The 12055-nt window shown below is 47.8% G+C and overlaps 1 protein-coding gene across 1 annotated transcript in view; it reads left to right on the forward strand.

Moving 5' to 3' along the window:
- The window catches only part of PWP2 (PWP2 small subunit processome component), a 308991-nt gene that overhangs the window by 134524 nt on the left and 162412 nt on the right, over positions 1–12055 (forward strand). The window contains exon 12 of the mRNA XM_030203767.1: positions 1328–1475. Within this exon, the coding sequence (XP_030059627.1) occupies positions 1328–1475 (148 nt within the window). The remainder of the gene's footprint in view (positions 1–1327; positions 1476–12055) is intronic.

The following is a 12055-nucleotide window of genomic DNA, read 5'->3' on the forward strand; positions in this document are numbered from 1 at the left end:
TTCTAATAGTTTTATATGGAACTGAGTGTGCTGCACTTGACTATATTAACATAGGAGCGCCTTCACATACTTCTAGCATAATTCAGTGCTCTGACCTGTTTCTTTAGATGACATTACCCTCTCTCTGAGACTGATATCCTGATGTCTTTGGATAACACACTTTGCATAGTGTATTCAGCCTTAGAGGTTACAGCTACAGAAATACATTGATAAGGTGAAGGAGTTTATACTTAGATGGACTTTGAGGAGTTAAAGATGTATCTTCTAGAAGTACATAGAAAAGAGAAGATATATCAACATTCAAATAGCAGGAGTCAGCAAAGTACTAGAGAGTAACCCTTCTGTAGAATGAAAAACTGAAAGACAAAGGTGCTCCTTGTGAAGATGAAGAGAGCATGGGAACAAGCTCTTTAAGTGAGAGGATGGTGGACACTTGGAACATACTTCCAGTTGAAGAAATGAGTGCAGTGATAGAATTCACACTTGCATGAGACAGAAACAAAAAGATCTCCGTGGCAGTGGATGAAAGGGAACAGTGTTCTTTCTAAGGTGTATGGAGGGATCTCTACCACCTTGTGCTCTGACAGGTGTGCCCCAGCTATTTCACAGTTGGAACCACACAGGGCCTTATAATCTGTGAGACTTGCCAGCCTTCACAATTCCAACAGTGGAACAGCTGGAGGAGTCTGGTGAGGAGGAAGATGTTGTAGATCCTCAATACAACTTAGATTGAATGATGGAAGGGAGAAGACCACAGATAAAGTAAGACTTATAATGGCATAGAAGTCAGGCATAAATAGAAAGACTGGGTAGGACAAATGGTTATTATTTGCTAATGTTGTTTTTTATATATTTCTATTTCCCAGATCACTATTTTGTACTATATAAGTGTCTTGTGTCAACAGTGGAAAATGCTTTACTGAAATCTAGTTGTACCATGGTCAGTATCTCATCACTTAATTCCCTAGTCACCAAGTCGTCAGATTTATTTGACATGGCCTTGCCTTGGTAAAATATAATATAAAGAATTACACTGAACTTTTCTTTAACAGCAGTTCAGTTTAATCCCTCATATGTGAGATCAGACTTAGTGGCCTGTACTTGTCATACTTCTAATTGAAGGGAGAAACAAAGAGGTACTTTACAGACATTTCAGTAAAACAGATTCTGGAAACAGATTTTACCCACGTCATTGGAGCCCTCAAATTGCTGTCCAAAGTGAGGAGGTCTCAGTTTAAATTCTGAAATCAGCAACTGGTTTATTTAACAATTCTTTACATTTCTAGCATAGTTTTAAATGGGTTTTTTTTCCTATTGCCTATTCTAGGTATCGAAACTTCCGTACCTTCACTGCACAACGTCTGGTGCAGTTCTCCTGCCTTGCTGTAGACTTCAGTGGTGAGATTGTATGTGCCGGATCCCAGGATGCTTTTGATGTGTATGTGTGGTCCATGCAGACCGGACGTCTATTAGATGTAAGGAGCTAAGTATGTTTTATTAGACATTATTCCCAACTGATTGTTTACCTTAACTAACCCTAGAGAGTCTCATGCTGTGGATATGAGAGAGTTGGAGAGGTGGTGGAAGGTTTCGGGCTTCTGGGTTAATATGCATAAATCTGAAGTATTAAGCATTATATTATCTGCTGATCAAGTGATAAGCCTACGTGCCGAATTTCCATTTAAGTGGATAAAATCAAGCCATCTGTTATCTAAGGTTTAAATTGGGGGTCCTAGGACTAACCTTTATGATCTGAACTATGGACTTCTTAGGCAGGTTAGACAGGAGCTAGAGAGGAGGGTGGAGCAAATTGAGACCTTTAAGATGATCCTACCTCAGTTCCTGTATCTTCATTCTTTACCCATTCCTTTAGAGGAGAGGGTATTGCATCATATGCAGCAAACAATTTCTCAAGGGTGGCAAGAGCAATTGTGTGTTTGAATAAGGTGGAGGATGGATTAGCTGTGCCAGACATTAAGACATTTTATCAAGTGGCCCAATTGCAGGCCGTACTAGAGTGGCAGGCACAAGATGTTAAACAATGGGTGGATCTTGAACAGGCTGGTAGGGGACAAATACCTCTGATGCATTTGACTTGGCTACTGGGGGTGAGATTTGAGGGAGTGATCATGGGAGGCCCTTTTTGTCAGCTTATTTTGAAGGTCTGGAAGGGTACTAGATCCTTGTTGTTGAACAGTAGGAGGTACACCCCATTGTGATTTAATAATGAATTTGAACCAGGGAGATCATAAGATATATTTTAACACTGGAAGGGTCAGGATTTAGTGTGTGGGGAGCAGTTTCAAGATTGTCTTACTTGGGGGCAGGGGGTGTGCACTTTTGGGAAATTACAAGACAAAGACAGGTATAATTGCTGCCTAAAGATTTGTTTTCCTATTTGCAGGTCAAACATTATTTGTAAAGTTCTGGAGCAATGGAGGATATATCCATTACTGCATTTGAAAAAATTACTAGGGTCAAAGTTACAGAAAGGGGTGACATCTCAGATTTATCAGTGTTTAAATACTAGGAAGGAGCTTGGAGGGTGCTCCACCCCATGGACTGTGATTTTACCCATCTTTCTCAGGTACATAGTACACGGTCTCATATCGATTACATTTTAGTTTCCAGTGGTGGGTCTCCTGTAGAAATACCACCTGAGGAGTATATAGCAATAATTCTTTAAATAGCTTTTGACGCTTTTGAGGAGCATTAAGACCTTTGACATTATATGTCAAAAACTTAAGGTCAACAGTCATTTATGGCATGAATGACACAGTGAGAGGCACATTCAAAGCATATAACTACAGCTTCACCTGACATCTGGTAAAGAAGGGTAATGAAGAAGGAGAGAAAGAAAGAAAAAAAAAAAGTAAGGGAAGAGAAAACCAAAGAGAGAAAAAAGTAAAATAAAATCCCCCCCAAATCCACCCTCTTGTTCCAAACCCCCCTCCCCACCCCAGCCATTCATATCTCCTTATAGTACCTATCGACCCCTCTACCCACCCCCCATTTCCAACCATCCCAGACCCCCAGATAGGGATTGAAAAACCCCCCATAACTGGGTAAGACAAAGAAAGAAACCCACCAACCAAAGAAAGAAACCCAAAAAACCACCCAAGCCCCATACCCCCCACACATCCCTACAACCCCTATCTCGTACATCCCTCTCAATACATCACACAAAGATACACCCCACCTTCCCTTGACTCTCCTACAACCTTTTCCATTTCCCCTTAAAGATAGTAGGGCAAATTTTTACGAAAACATTTACTTCCCTTCTATACAGCACTAGAGATCAAAAACAGAAAAAAGTCCAATATAACTGCACACAATCACTTCAAGTAGCTTTCGAGGGGGTCTTAGATTTAGTAGAGACCCTCTTCCATTGCTGAAGCTTGGCCCGGGCTGTAGGGGCGATATCCACCGGAGGATGTTCAGCAGCCACCAGGCCTGCATCATGTAAGACCCTCCAGATTTCTGCCAGAAGTCTGATCCGATGCAGCTTACCCCCAACTGTAAAGCAGAGGGCAAAGGGAAAAGACCATTGATACGGGATTTTGTTTGCTATTAATATGTCCAGTGCCAGAGTCAATTGAGACAGATCCTGGAACACCTGCACTTGAGCCTCGTTGTAGTCAACATACGAGACCTTCCGGGCTCGCTGCATCACTTGTTCTTTAATGCCATATGATGAGAAACAAGCCACAATGTCCCTAGGCCTATTATCAGATCTCTTCTCCATGGCTCTGTGTGCTGTCTCCACCGCAGAGACCTCTGACCCTAACAATTTTCCACAGAGTAGCTTTACCACCGTAACTGCATCTTCTCGGTCGCCAGCTTCTGGGACTCCCCAAAAACGGAGGTTGTTCCTTCTCCCCTGGTTCTCCTGGTCGTCAACCTTGTATTGCAGCTCGTCCACATATTCGTAAAGCTTTGAAAGTTTTGAGTCAGCTCCATTCAGCTGTTCGACTTGTTCATCCGCACGGGTCTCTTCCACCCGCCCTCTTCAGTTCACGCAGGGCCACACTCAGAACATCCATCCGATCAAGGATCTCCTCCTTAGAGGATTTAATCTCCTCTCTAATGGCCTTTAAGCACTTTGCAAGATCTTTAGAAATGCCCCGCTTCGCCGAAGCGCTGCCTATTTCAAAGTTAGAGCCGAGTCTGAATTGGTGTGGGAGGCGCAGGCCGAAGCGAGCACATGGCAGGTCACGGCCTTAGAGGCTTGCCATGCTGACTGCCGTTCGCTCTCTTTCCGGACCACCGATATCGTTTCCAGCTGATCGAGAGTGAGCCCCGTTTATTCCCACCTGATGCTAAAGTAGCGGGTAAGAATTTAGGGATGATTAAACGCACCTTTTTGCTAATAAAAAGCAGGGATGCAACTGAGCTTCGAATCCTAAGCAGCCATCGGCATTCGTGACATCACTTCCTCTTCCTCCTATTTTAATTTTTTGGAACCGCCTTTTTAGTTTCCTAACACAGTAAGGGGAAATGGGACTTGATATACCGCCTTTCTGAGGTTTTTGCAACTACATTCAAAGCGGTTTACATATATTCAGGTACTTATTTTGTACCAGGGGCAATGGAGGGTTAAGTGACTTGCCCAGAGTCACAAGGAGCTGTGGTGGGAGAAGTGATAATGAAATGATCTTACCAGAATGGTTCTTATGTGTTTGATATGGAATAATGGAAATGAAACACGAAGTTAGGGCATATTGCCTAGTATAAAACAAAGGAGGATTATTTAATCATTTTATGAAGATGAAAACATGAGTATCCTATCCCCGGATATCAATAAATATAGTGTGCACAAAAAACTTCCCTTAGGTAAAATATAATATGAATCCATCAGTAAAATATGTGCCATAGTCAATGCAAACATTATTTCCTTTATTCAGTGCAGAGTCTGCCACAAGGAATTCCAAATTGCCCATTTACTTATGAAGGAAGTTTATAAGAGGTGACTGTAGTGTTACATGGAAAAACAAATGATTAATAATTAATGAAAAATGAATAAATAACTAGACAACTTCCCATGCAATGTGACTATGTAAAAGAATTTCTTTTGGAAATATACAAGGTTCCAATGCAGAAAAACGTCTTTAAAAAGCATCATACAATATTGTAACATAAAAGGCAGCGTTAAAAATGACCTCGTCACTCCATACACCTCTAAAAATATATTTTAAAAAAGATAGGTAACCCCGTTGTACTGTAGTGTTATAGAGCATAATAAATAAGCTAAAAATATGTGTATTCATTAATATGTCGTGTTGTAAATGTATATTTATTTAGCAAAAAATGTACATAATATATGCGGTGAATGCTTTCCATAAACATGTACTAAGCGTTGCACAGCATCTGTGGTCTTACTACAATTCTAGAGATCCCCCCCCCCCCCCTCCTAGCACACATCTCTCCCTGGATATAAGCACCTCAGAGGCAGGCTTTTCACTTTTGGCGGTTTTCTTTCACAGACGGCATTCTGATTAATAGGACAATCACAACGTAATGGGTAAGTGAATTATATATATTCTCCCAATATGGTTACAGCACAAGCAGTGCCACTTGCTAGACAGTAAGATTATAAGCTTTGCAAACAGGGGGATCTGTTATCTGTTTTGTTGTTTTATTTTGTGAAATTGACAACTTACCTGATTTTGCTAAGTATATTATTTTTTTTTTTACATGATTTTAATTATCAAACCATTTAACTTGTTCTAGTCCTCTATTGTCAATTTTTAATGTTGTTTTGATTCTTCTTTTTTTTAATGAATTTGATGACTTGCCTATTGGTTTTATGTAAATGTTTGTCAGCAATATATATACATCTTTACTTTTTTATATATGTAATGCCTGATTTGATTAATATTTATTCATGTTCACTTTTTATATGTTTTTTATGTTAGACCCTTGAGGCAGGCATTTGTATGTCGAAACACGGCCCATGTCGGGTCATTTTCAGATTAAAGGACGACCGCTATCTCTATCCTAAAGGCCCAGTGTTCCTTTTTTTTCTGTTACTGTTTATGCTTGTGTGCTGTTTTTACCCTCTCTTCTGTGACGGGGGATTTAAGGAACCAGTCCCCTGATAATAATATGGGTTTTGCTGGAGTGGATTGGAAAGGGGGGGTGGGTTGGGGGACCAGGGATTTTTCTTCACTTGTTCATGGCTATCAGTGTTGCTTTATATTTCCATGGAAGGGGTTTGGGGGGGGGGGGGGAGTGTTTACACGGTAGTTTACAGTTATGTATGAGATTTTGTATCATTGTTTGTGTTGGACTTGTTTATTGACTCATTTAATAAATAGATTTAACACAAACTATTACACATTTTGGACTGCAACAGATTCTTGGCCTTCTGTCTGGAGCAGACTAAGCCCATAGAAGCTTTTTTTTTTTTTTTTTTTTTGACTCAACTAGAATTGGGGCTGCCATTGGAAATGCACTCTTTCGAACTGGCCAGCGGGCTGGGTTGCCAGGATCACTTCACAGCTCATAATGTCAGAGTAATAGCTGCGTCAGTAGCCCACTTTAGATTGGCGTCCATAGAGGAGATTTGCAGACCAGCAGCTTGGTCATCAGTCCACATGCTCACAACTCAGTAGTGTTTGGAACAGGGCTCCTGATGTGACAGGTCACACAGCCTTTCAGGATCTAGAATCTAACCCCACCCCCCACTCCCCTCTGGCTCACTTCCCTATCATCAAGCCGATCAATCCATAGACTGGTGGGTTGTGTCCATCTACCAGCAGGTGGAGATAGAGAGCAATCTTTTGCCTCCCTATATGTGGTCATGTGCTGTCGGAAATTCCCCAGTATGTTCTCTATCTAGCAGGTGTGTGGTCACGCAGCAGCAGCTCTGGCTAGGTCTCCAAGCCTAATTGTTTAGGTTTTGTTGAGTACTTGGGGTTGAGGGCTCTTCGTGAGCAAGTGCAAACCTGGTGGTGCCAGGTCCCTCCTTTTCTCCCCCCTCCCGCTGGCTCCATTTTCAAAAAAAAAAAAACAAAAAAACTGAAAAATAGACGTCCTTGAGAGAAAGACGTCCTTGGTTGCAGCTACTCACTGGGACTCCAAATCGTTGCAGCTCGGAGCAAGAAGCAGGTAATTTTACCTTTTCCTAGCGGGCAGGGGGTTCCCCGAATGGTCTCCATGTGGCTATGGCGTCGGATAGCAAGGGCGCGAAAAGACGCTCCCCGGACCGAGTGCGCGCATCTAGCGGGGAAGCGGGGGGTTCAAAGACAGAGACGCCTTTCTTGGGCGCCTTTTCGGAATCGGGAGAGTTCCCCGGGTTTTCCTCCAGTGCGGCGGTTTTTCCCGCCTTAGGCGCCCATCCCCCGCTGGCCGCCCTCCCAGTTGTGGCTGGCCACGCTGCTCTGTCGGCTCCTTCTTGGGCCGCCCTTGAGGTGAGAGATGTTAATGGTATGGTCGCCCTTGACTCGGGTGACGGTATAAAGTCGGCGAAATTAAAGCGCCAGTCTTCTCGCGCGGCTCCTTCGCGGAGTGTTGCGGTGGACGCCATTTTAGATGCACCACGCGCCTCTCCCCTGCTCTTGGGAGCGCAGGTTGAAAGTGCCTCTAGGGCCATGGCCCAGGCTGCAGAAGTGCACAGATTGGGGGGGTTTCTCCCCTGAGTTTATTTTACTGCTGCATCAGGCTTTCCTTATGCAAAACGCTGCCCCTGCTCCTCTGTCTGATAAGGGTGATGAGGCCTCCATGATCAAGCGCCCTCGGGTGGATCTCCAGGCCCTAGGGGACTCGGTCTCCTCTGATGTGGATGAGGGCAGTGTATCTGAGTTCTCCCAAAGGTCCTTAGGGGATTCTGTGGAGGAGACTGATCCCCGCTCGGATGGAGCGGATGACCCCTCTGCAGCACGGCTTTTTCGCTCAGAGGATTTGCCCAACCTGTTAGTGCAGGCCATGAGCATTCTGAAAATTTCCTCTTCGGAGGAAGGCCCTCTCTCAGCCTCAGCTGGCTCTGCCATTATGCTGGGAACTAAGCGCCCGCCCAGAACCTTCCATGTTCATGAAGCCATGCAGACTTTAATTTCGGCTCAATGGGATGCCCCTGAAATGAGCCTTAAGGTGGCCAGAGCCATGTCCCGTCTGTACCCTCTGCCTGAGGGTGAACGGGAGGCCTTTCTCTGGCCTACAGTAGACTCTTTAATCACTGTGGTGACTAAGAAGACAGCTCTGCCGGTGAAAGGTGGCACTGCCCTGAAGGACGCTCAGGACAGGAGATTGGAGGCGTCCTTAAGGTCGGCCTTTGAGGCGGCCGCCCTGAGTTTGCAAGCCTCTGTTTGCGGCTCCTATGTGGCCAGGGCATGCCTGACCGTTTTGCAGCGGGCTTCCCCCTCGGATTCTTCCTTGAGGGCGGACTGGCCGGCCCTGGAGTCGGGCCTGGCCTACTTGGCGGACTTGCTGTATGATGTCTTGAGAGCCTTGGTTAAAGGTATGCCTCAGACAGTTTCTGCCCGGCGGTGGCTGTGGCTTAAGCACTGGTCAGCTGACCATGCCTCAAAATGTCGCCTAGCCAAGTTGCCTTTTAAAGGCAAGCTGCTCTTTGGGGACGAGCTGGACAAGATCGTGTCCGAGCTCGGCACATCTAAGGGCAAGAGGTTGCCGGAGGTCAGAACTTGGGCCGGCAGTGCTCGCCCTGGTCCCTCCAAGGGCCGACTTCAGGAAGCCCGTCGGTATCGCCCAGGCAAGTCGGCCTCCACTTCCTCCTCTTCTTTCAAGCGGAACTTCTCCCCCAAGCAGCATTCCTTTCGCAGGGACCGCCAACCCGGAGGTTCTTCCTACGGCCTTCCCCCAGGGTCTCGTACCCAATGACGAGGCCCTGGTCCATGCCCCAGAGCTATCCTCGTTTCTGGGCTAGTGGACCAGGGTAACTTCAGACGCTTGGGTTCTGGAAGTCATCAGAGACGGCTACAAACTAGAGTTCTGCCGGCCCCTAAGAGACTGGTTCGTAAACTGTCCCTGCAAGTCTCCAGTCAAAGCAGCGGCAGTACAGCAGACTTTGGACAACCTGCTCCGCCTGGGCGCGGTGGACCCAGTGTCAGTAGATCAACTTGGCAAGGGACGTTACTCCATTTACTTCGTGTGCCAAAGAAGGGAGGTGCTGTGCGGCCTATCCTCAACCTTAAAGGAGTCAATCGGGCCTTAAAGATACGGCACTTCCGGATGGAGACTCTCCGCTCCGTAATAGCTGCGGTGAAAAAGGGAGAATTCCTGGCATCCCTGGATATCAAAGAAGCTTACCTACATATTCTCATCTGACCGCCTCATCAACGCTTTCTGCGCTTTGCAGTACTGGGCTGACACTTCCAGTTCAGAGCCCTCCCGTTCGGGTTGGCTACGGCTCTGCGGACCTTCTCCAAAGTAATGGTGGTCATCGCGGCTTACCTCCGCAAGGAGGGAGTGCAAGTCCATCCCTATCTGGACGACTGGCTGATCCGAGCCCCTTCCTATGCGGAGTGTGGGAGAGCTACAGACAGGGTCATTGCTCTTCTGAGCTCCCTGGGATGGATCATCAACTGGGAGAAAAGCCAGCTGTGCCCGACTCAGTCCCTGGAGTATCTGGGAGTTCGATTCGACACCCAAGTGGGCAGAGTGTTCCTGCCGGACAACCGGAGCGTCAAGCTTCGGACCCAGGTGGACCAGTTCCTAGCCTCCTCTACTGTTCGGGCTTGGGACTATGTGCAGCTGTTGGACTCCATGACGGCCACGATGGAGGTAGTGCCCTGGGTCAGGGCTCATATGAGACCACTACAGCACTCTCTTCTGCGGCGGTGGACGCCAGTCTCGGAGGATTACGCTGTACGCCTTCCTTTGGATCCAGCTGTGCGAAAGGCGCTGAGTTGGTGGCTGAGGCCAGGCATACTGTCCGCAGGAATGCCTCTTACAACCCCGGAGTGGGTTGTCGTCACGACGGACACCTGCTTGACGGGCTGGGGAGCCCACTGCCTGGGACGGACAGCGCAGGGGCTCTGGTCTCCTGCAGAGAAGAAATGGTCCATCAACCTCCTGGAACTCCGAGCCATTCGGTTGGTGCTTCTAAAGTTTCTCCCAGTACTGGTGCTGAGGCCTGTGCGGGTCCTGTCGGAGAATGCCACTGCTGTGGCCTATGTCAATCGTCAGGGAGGTACCAGGAGCGCCCCTCTAGCCAAGGAGGCCATGAAGCTATGCCTGTGGGCGGAAGTGAATCTGGAACAGCTGTCGGCGGCCCACATTGCGGGAGTCATGAATGTCAAGGCGGACTTTCTCAGTCGCCATACTTTGGATCCCGGAGAGTGGCCTGTCTGCTCGGACGTTCTTGGACACCACGAAGCGCTGGGGCCGGCCGAGCCTGGATCTGATGGCGTCCTCGGCCAATTGCTAAGTGCCGCGTTTTTTCAGCAGAGGACCGGAACCTCGATCTCTGGGAGTCGATGCTCTTCTCCAGCAGTGGCCGGCACAGGAGCTTCTCTACATGTTCCCGCCCTGGCCCATGATGGGCAGGGTGCTAGGCCGGGTGGCAAAACATCCGGGCCGGGTGATCCTGATGGGTCCGGATTGGCCCAGACGTCCCTGGTATGCGGACTTAATCAGACTTTCGGTGGACGGCCCTCTGCGGCTGCCAGCGGAGCGGGGCCTCTTGCATCAGGGTCCCGTGGTGATGGAGGATCCCTCCCCCTTTGGTCTTACGGCCTGGCTCTTGAGCGGAAGCGGCTGAGGAAGAAGGGCTTCTCAGACAAGGTCATCGCCGCTATGCTGAGAGTGAGGAAGCGCTCTACTTCTACCACTTACGCCAGGGTTTGGCGTACCTTTGCGTCGTGTTGCGAGGCAGGCTCTGTATCGTCCTTCACTGCTCCAATATCTTCAGTGTTGGCGTTCCTGCAAGAGGGACTGGAGAAAGGCCTCTCGCTCAGTTCGCTGAACGTCCAGGTGGCGGCTCTAGCTTGCTTCAGGAGTCGTCTGAAGGGGGCTTCCCTGGCTTCACAGCCAGATGTGGTGTGCTTTCTCAAAGGAGTTAATCACCTGCGCCCTCCGCTACACTCGATAGTGCCTACGTGGAATCTCAATCTGGTGCTACGGACCTTGCAGAAGCCGCCCTTCGAGCCCTTGCCAAGGGCATCGCTGAAGGACCTGACGTTGAAAGCGGTCTTCCTGGTGGCTATCACCTCAGCCAGAAGAGTTTCCGAGCTCCAGGCGCTCTCGTGTACAGAGCCATTCCTGCAATTCACTGAGGCAGGAGTGTCGATTTGCCCAGTGCCTTCCTTCCTGCCCAAGATTGTTTCTCGATTCCATGTGAATCAGCAGCTTTGCCTACCCTCCTTTCGTAGGGAGGATTACCCAGAGGAGTACCCTGTGCTCAAATACCTGGATGTTAGACGGGTCATCATCAGATACTTGGAAGTGACCAATGATTTCCGGAAGTCGGATCACCTGTTCGTGCTGTTCGTAGGCCCTCGTAAGAGTCTGCAGGCATCTGAGCCTACGGTGGCACGTTGGGTCAAGGAGACGATCGCGGCAGCTTATGTGGCGGCAGGGAAGATTCCGCCTATTCAGCTGAAGGCACACTCTACTAGAGCACAAGCAGCCTCAATGGCGGAGTCCAGATCTGTCTCCTTGGAAGAGATTTGCAGAGCGGCTACTTGGTCGTCGGTTCATACCTTCTCACCACATTAACGCTTGGATGTGGCTGCTCAGGCCGAGGCCCAGTTTGGGGCTTCAGTGTTGCGTTCAGGGATTTCCATGTCCCGCCCTGGGTGAGTACTGCTTCGGTACATCCCACCAGTCTATGGATTGATCGGCTTGATGATAGGGAAGGTAAAATTATGTATCATACCTGATAATTTTCTTTCCCTTAATCATAGCTGATCAATCCATAGCCCCTCCCAGATATCTGTATTGTTTGTGTTCTGGTTATATTTCAGGTTCAAGTTCAGTCGTCAGTTCCTGTTCACGAGGACTTCATGTTCAAGTTCTTCCAATTGAAGTTTCTTCGAGTTGAGACGATTTTGTGTTACAGTGAGCTGCTGCTTCCTCTCCCCCCGTTTCGGCGGTG

The sequence above is a fragment of the Microcaecilia unicolor genome, chromosome 5 (genome assembly GCF_901765095.1).
Source record: "Microcaecilia unicolor chromosome 5, aMicUni1.1, whole genome shotgun sequence".
NCBI classification, from domain to species: Eukaryota; Metazoa; Chordata; class Amphibia; order Gymnophiona; family Siphonopidae; genus Microcaecilia; species Microcaecilia unicolor.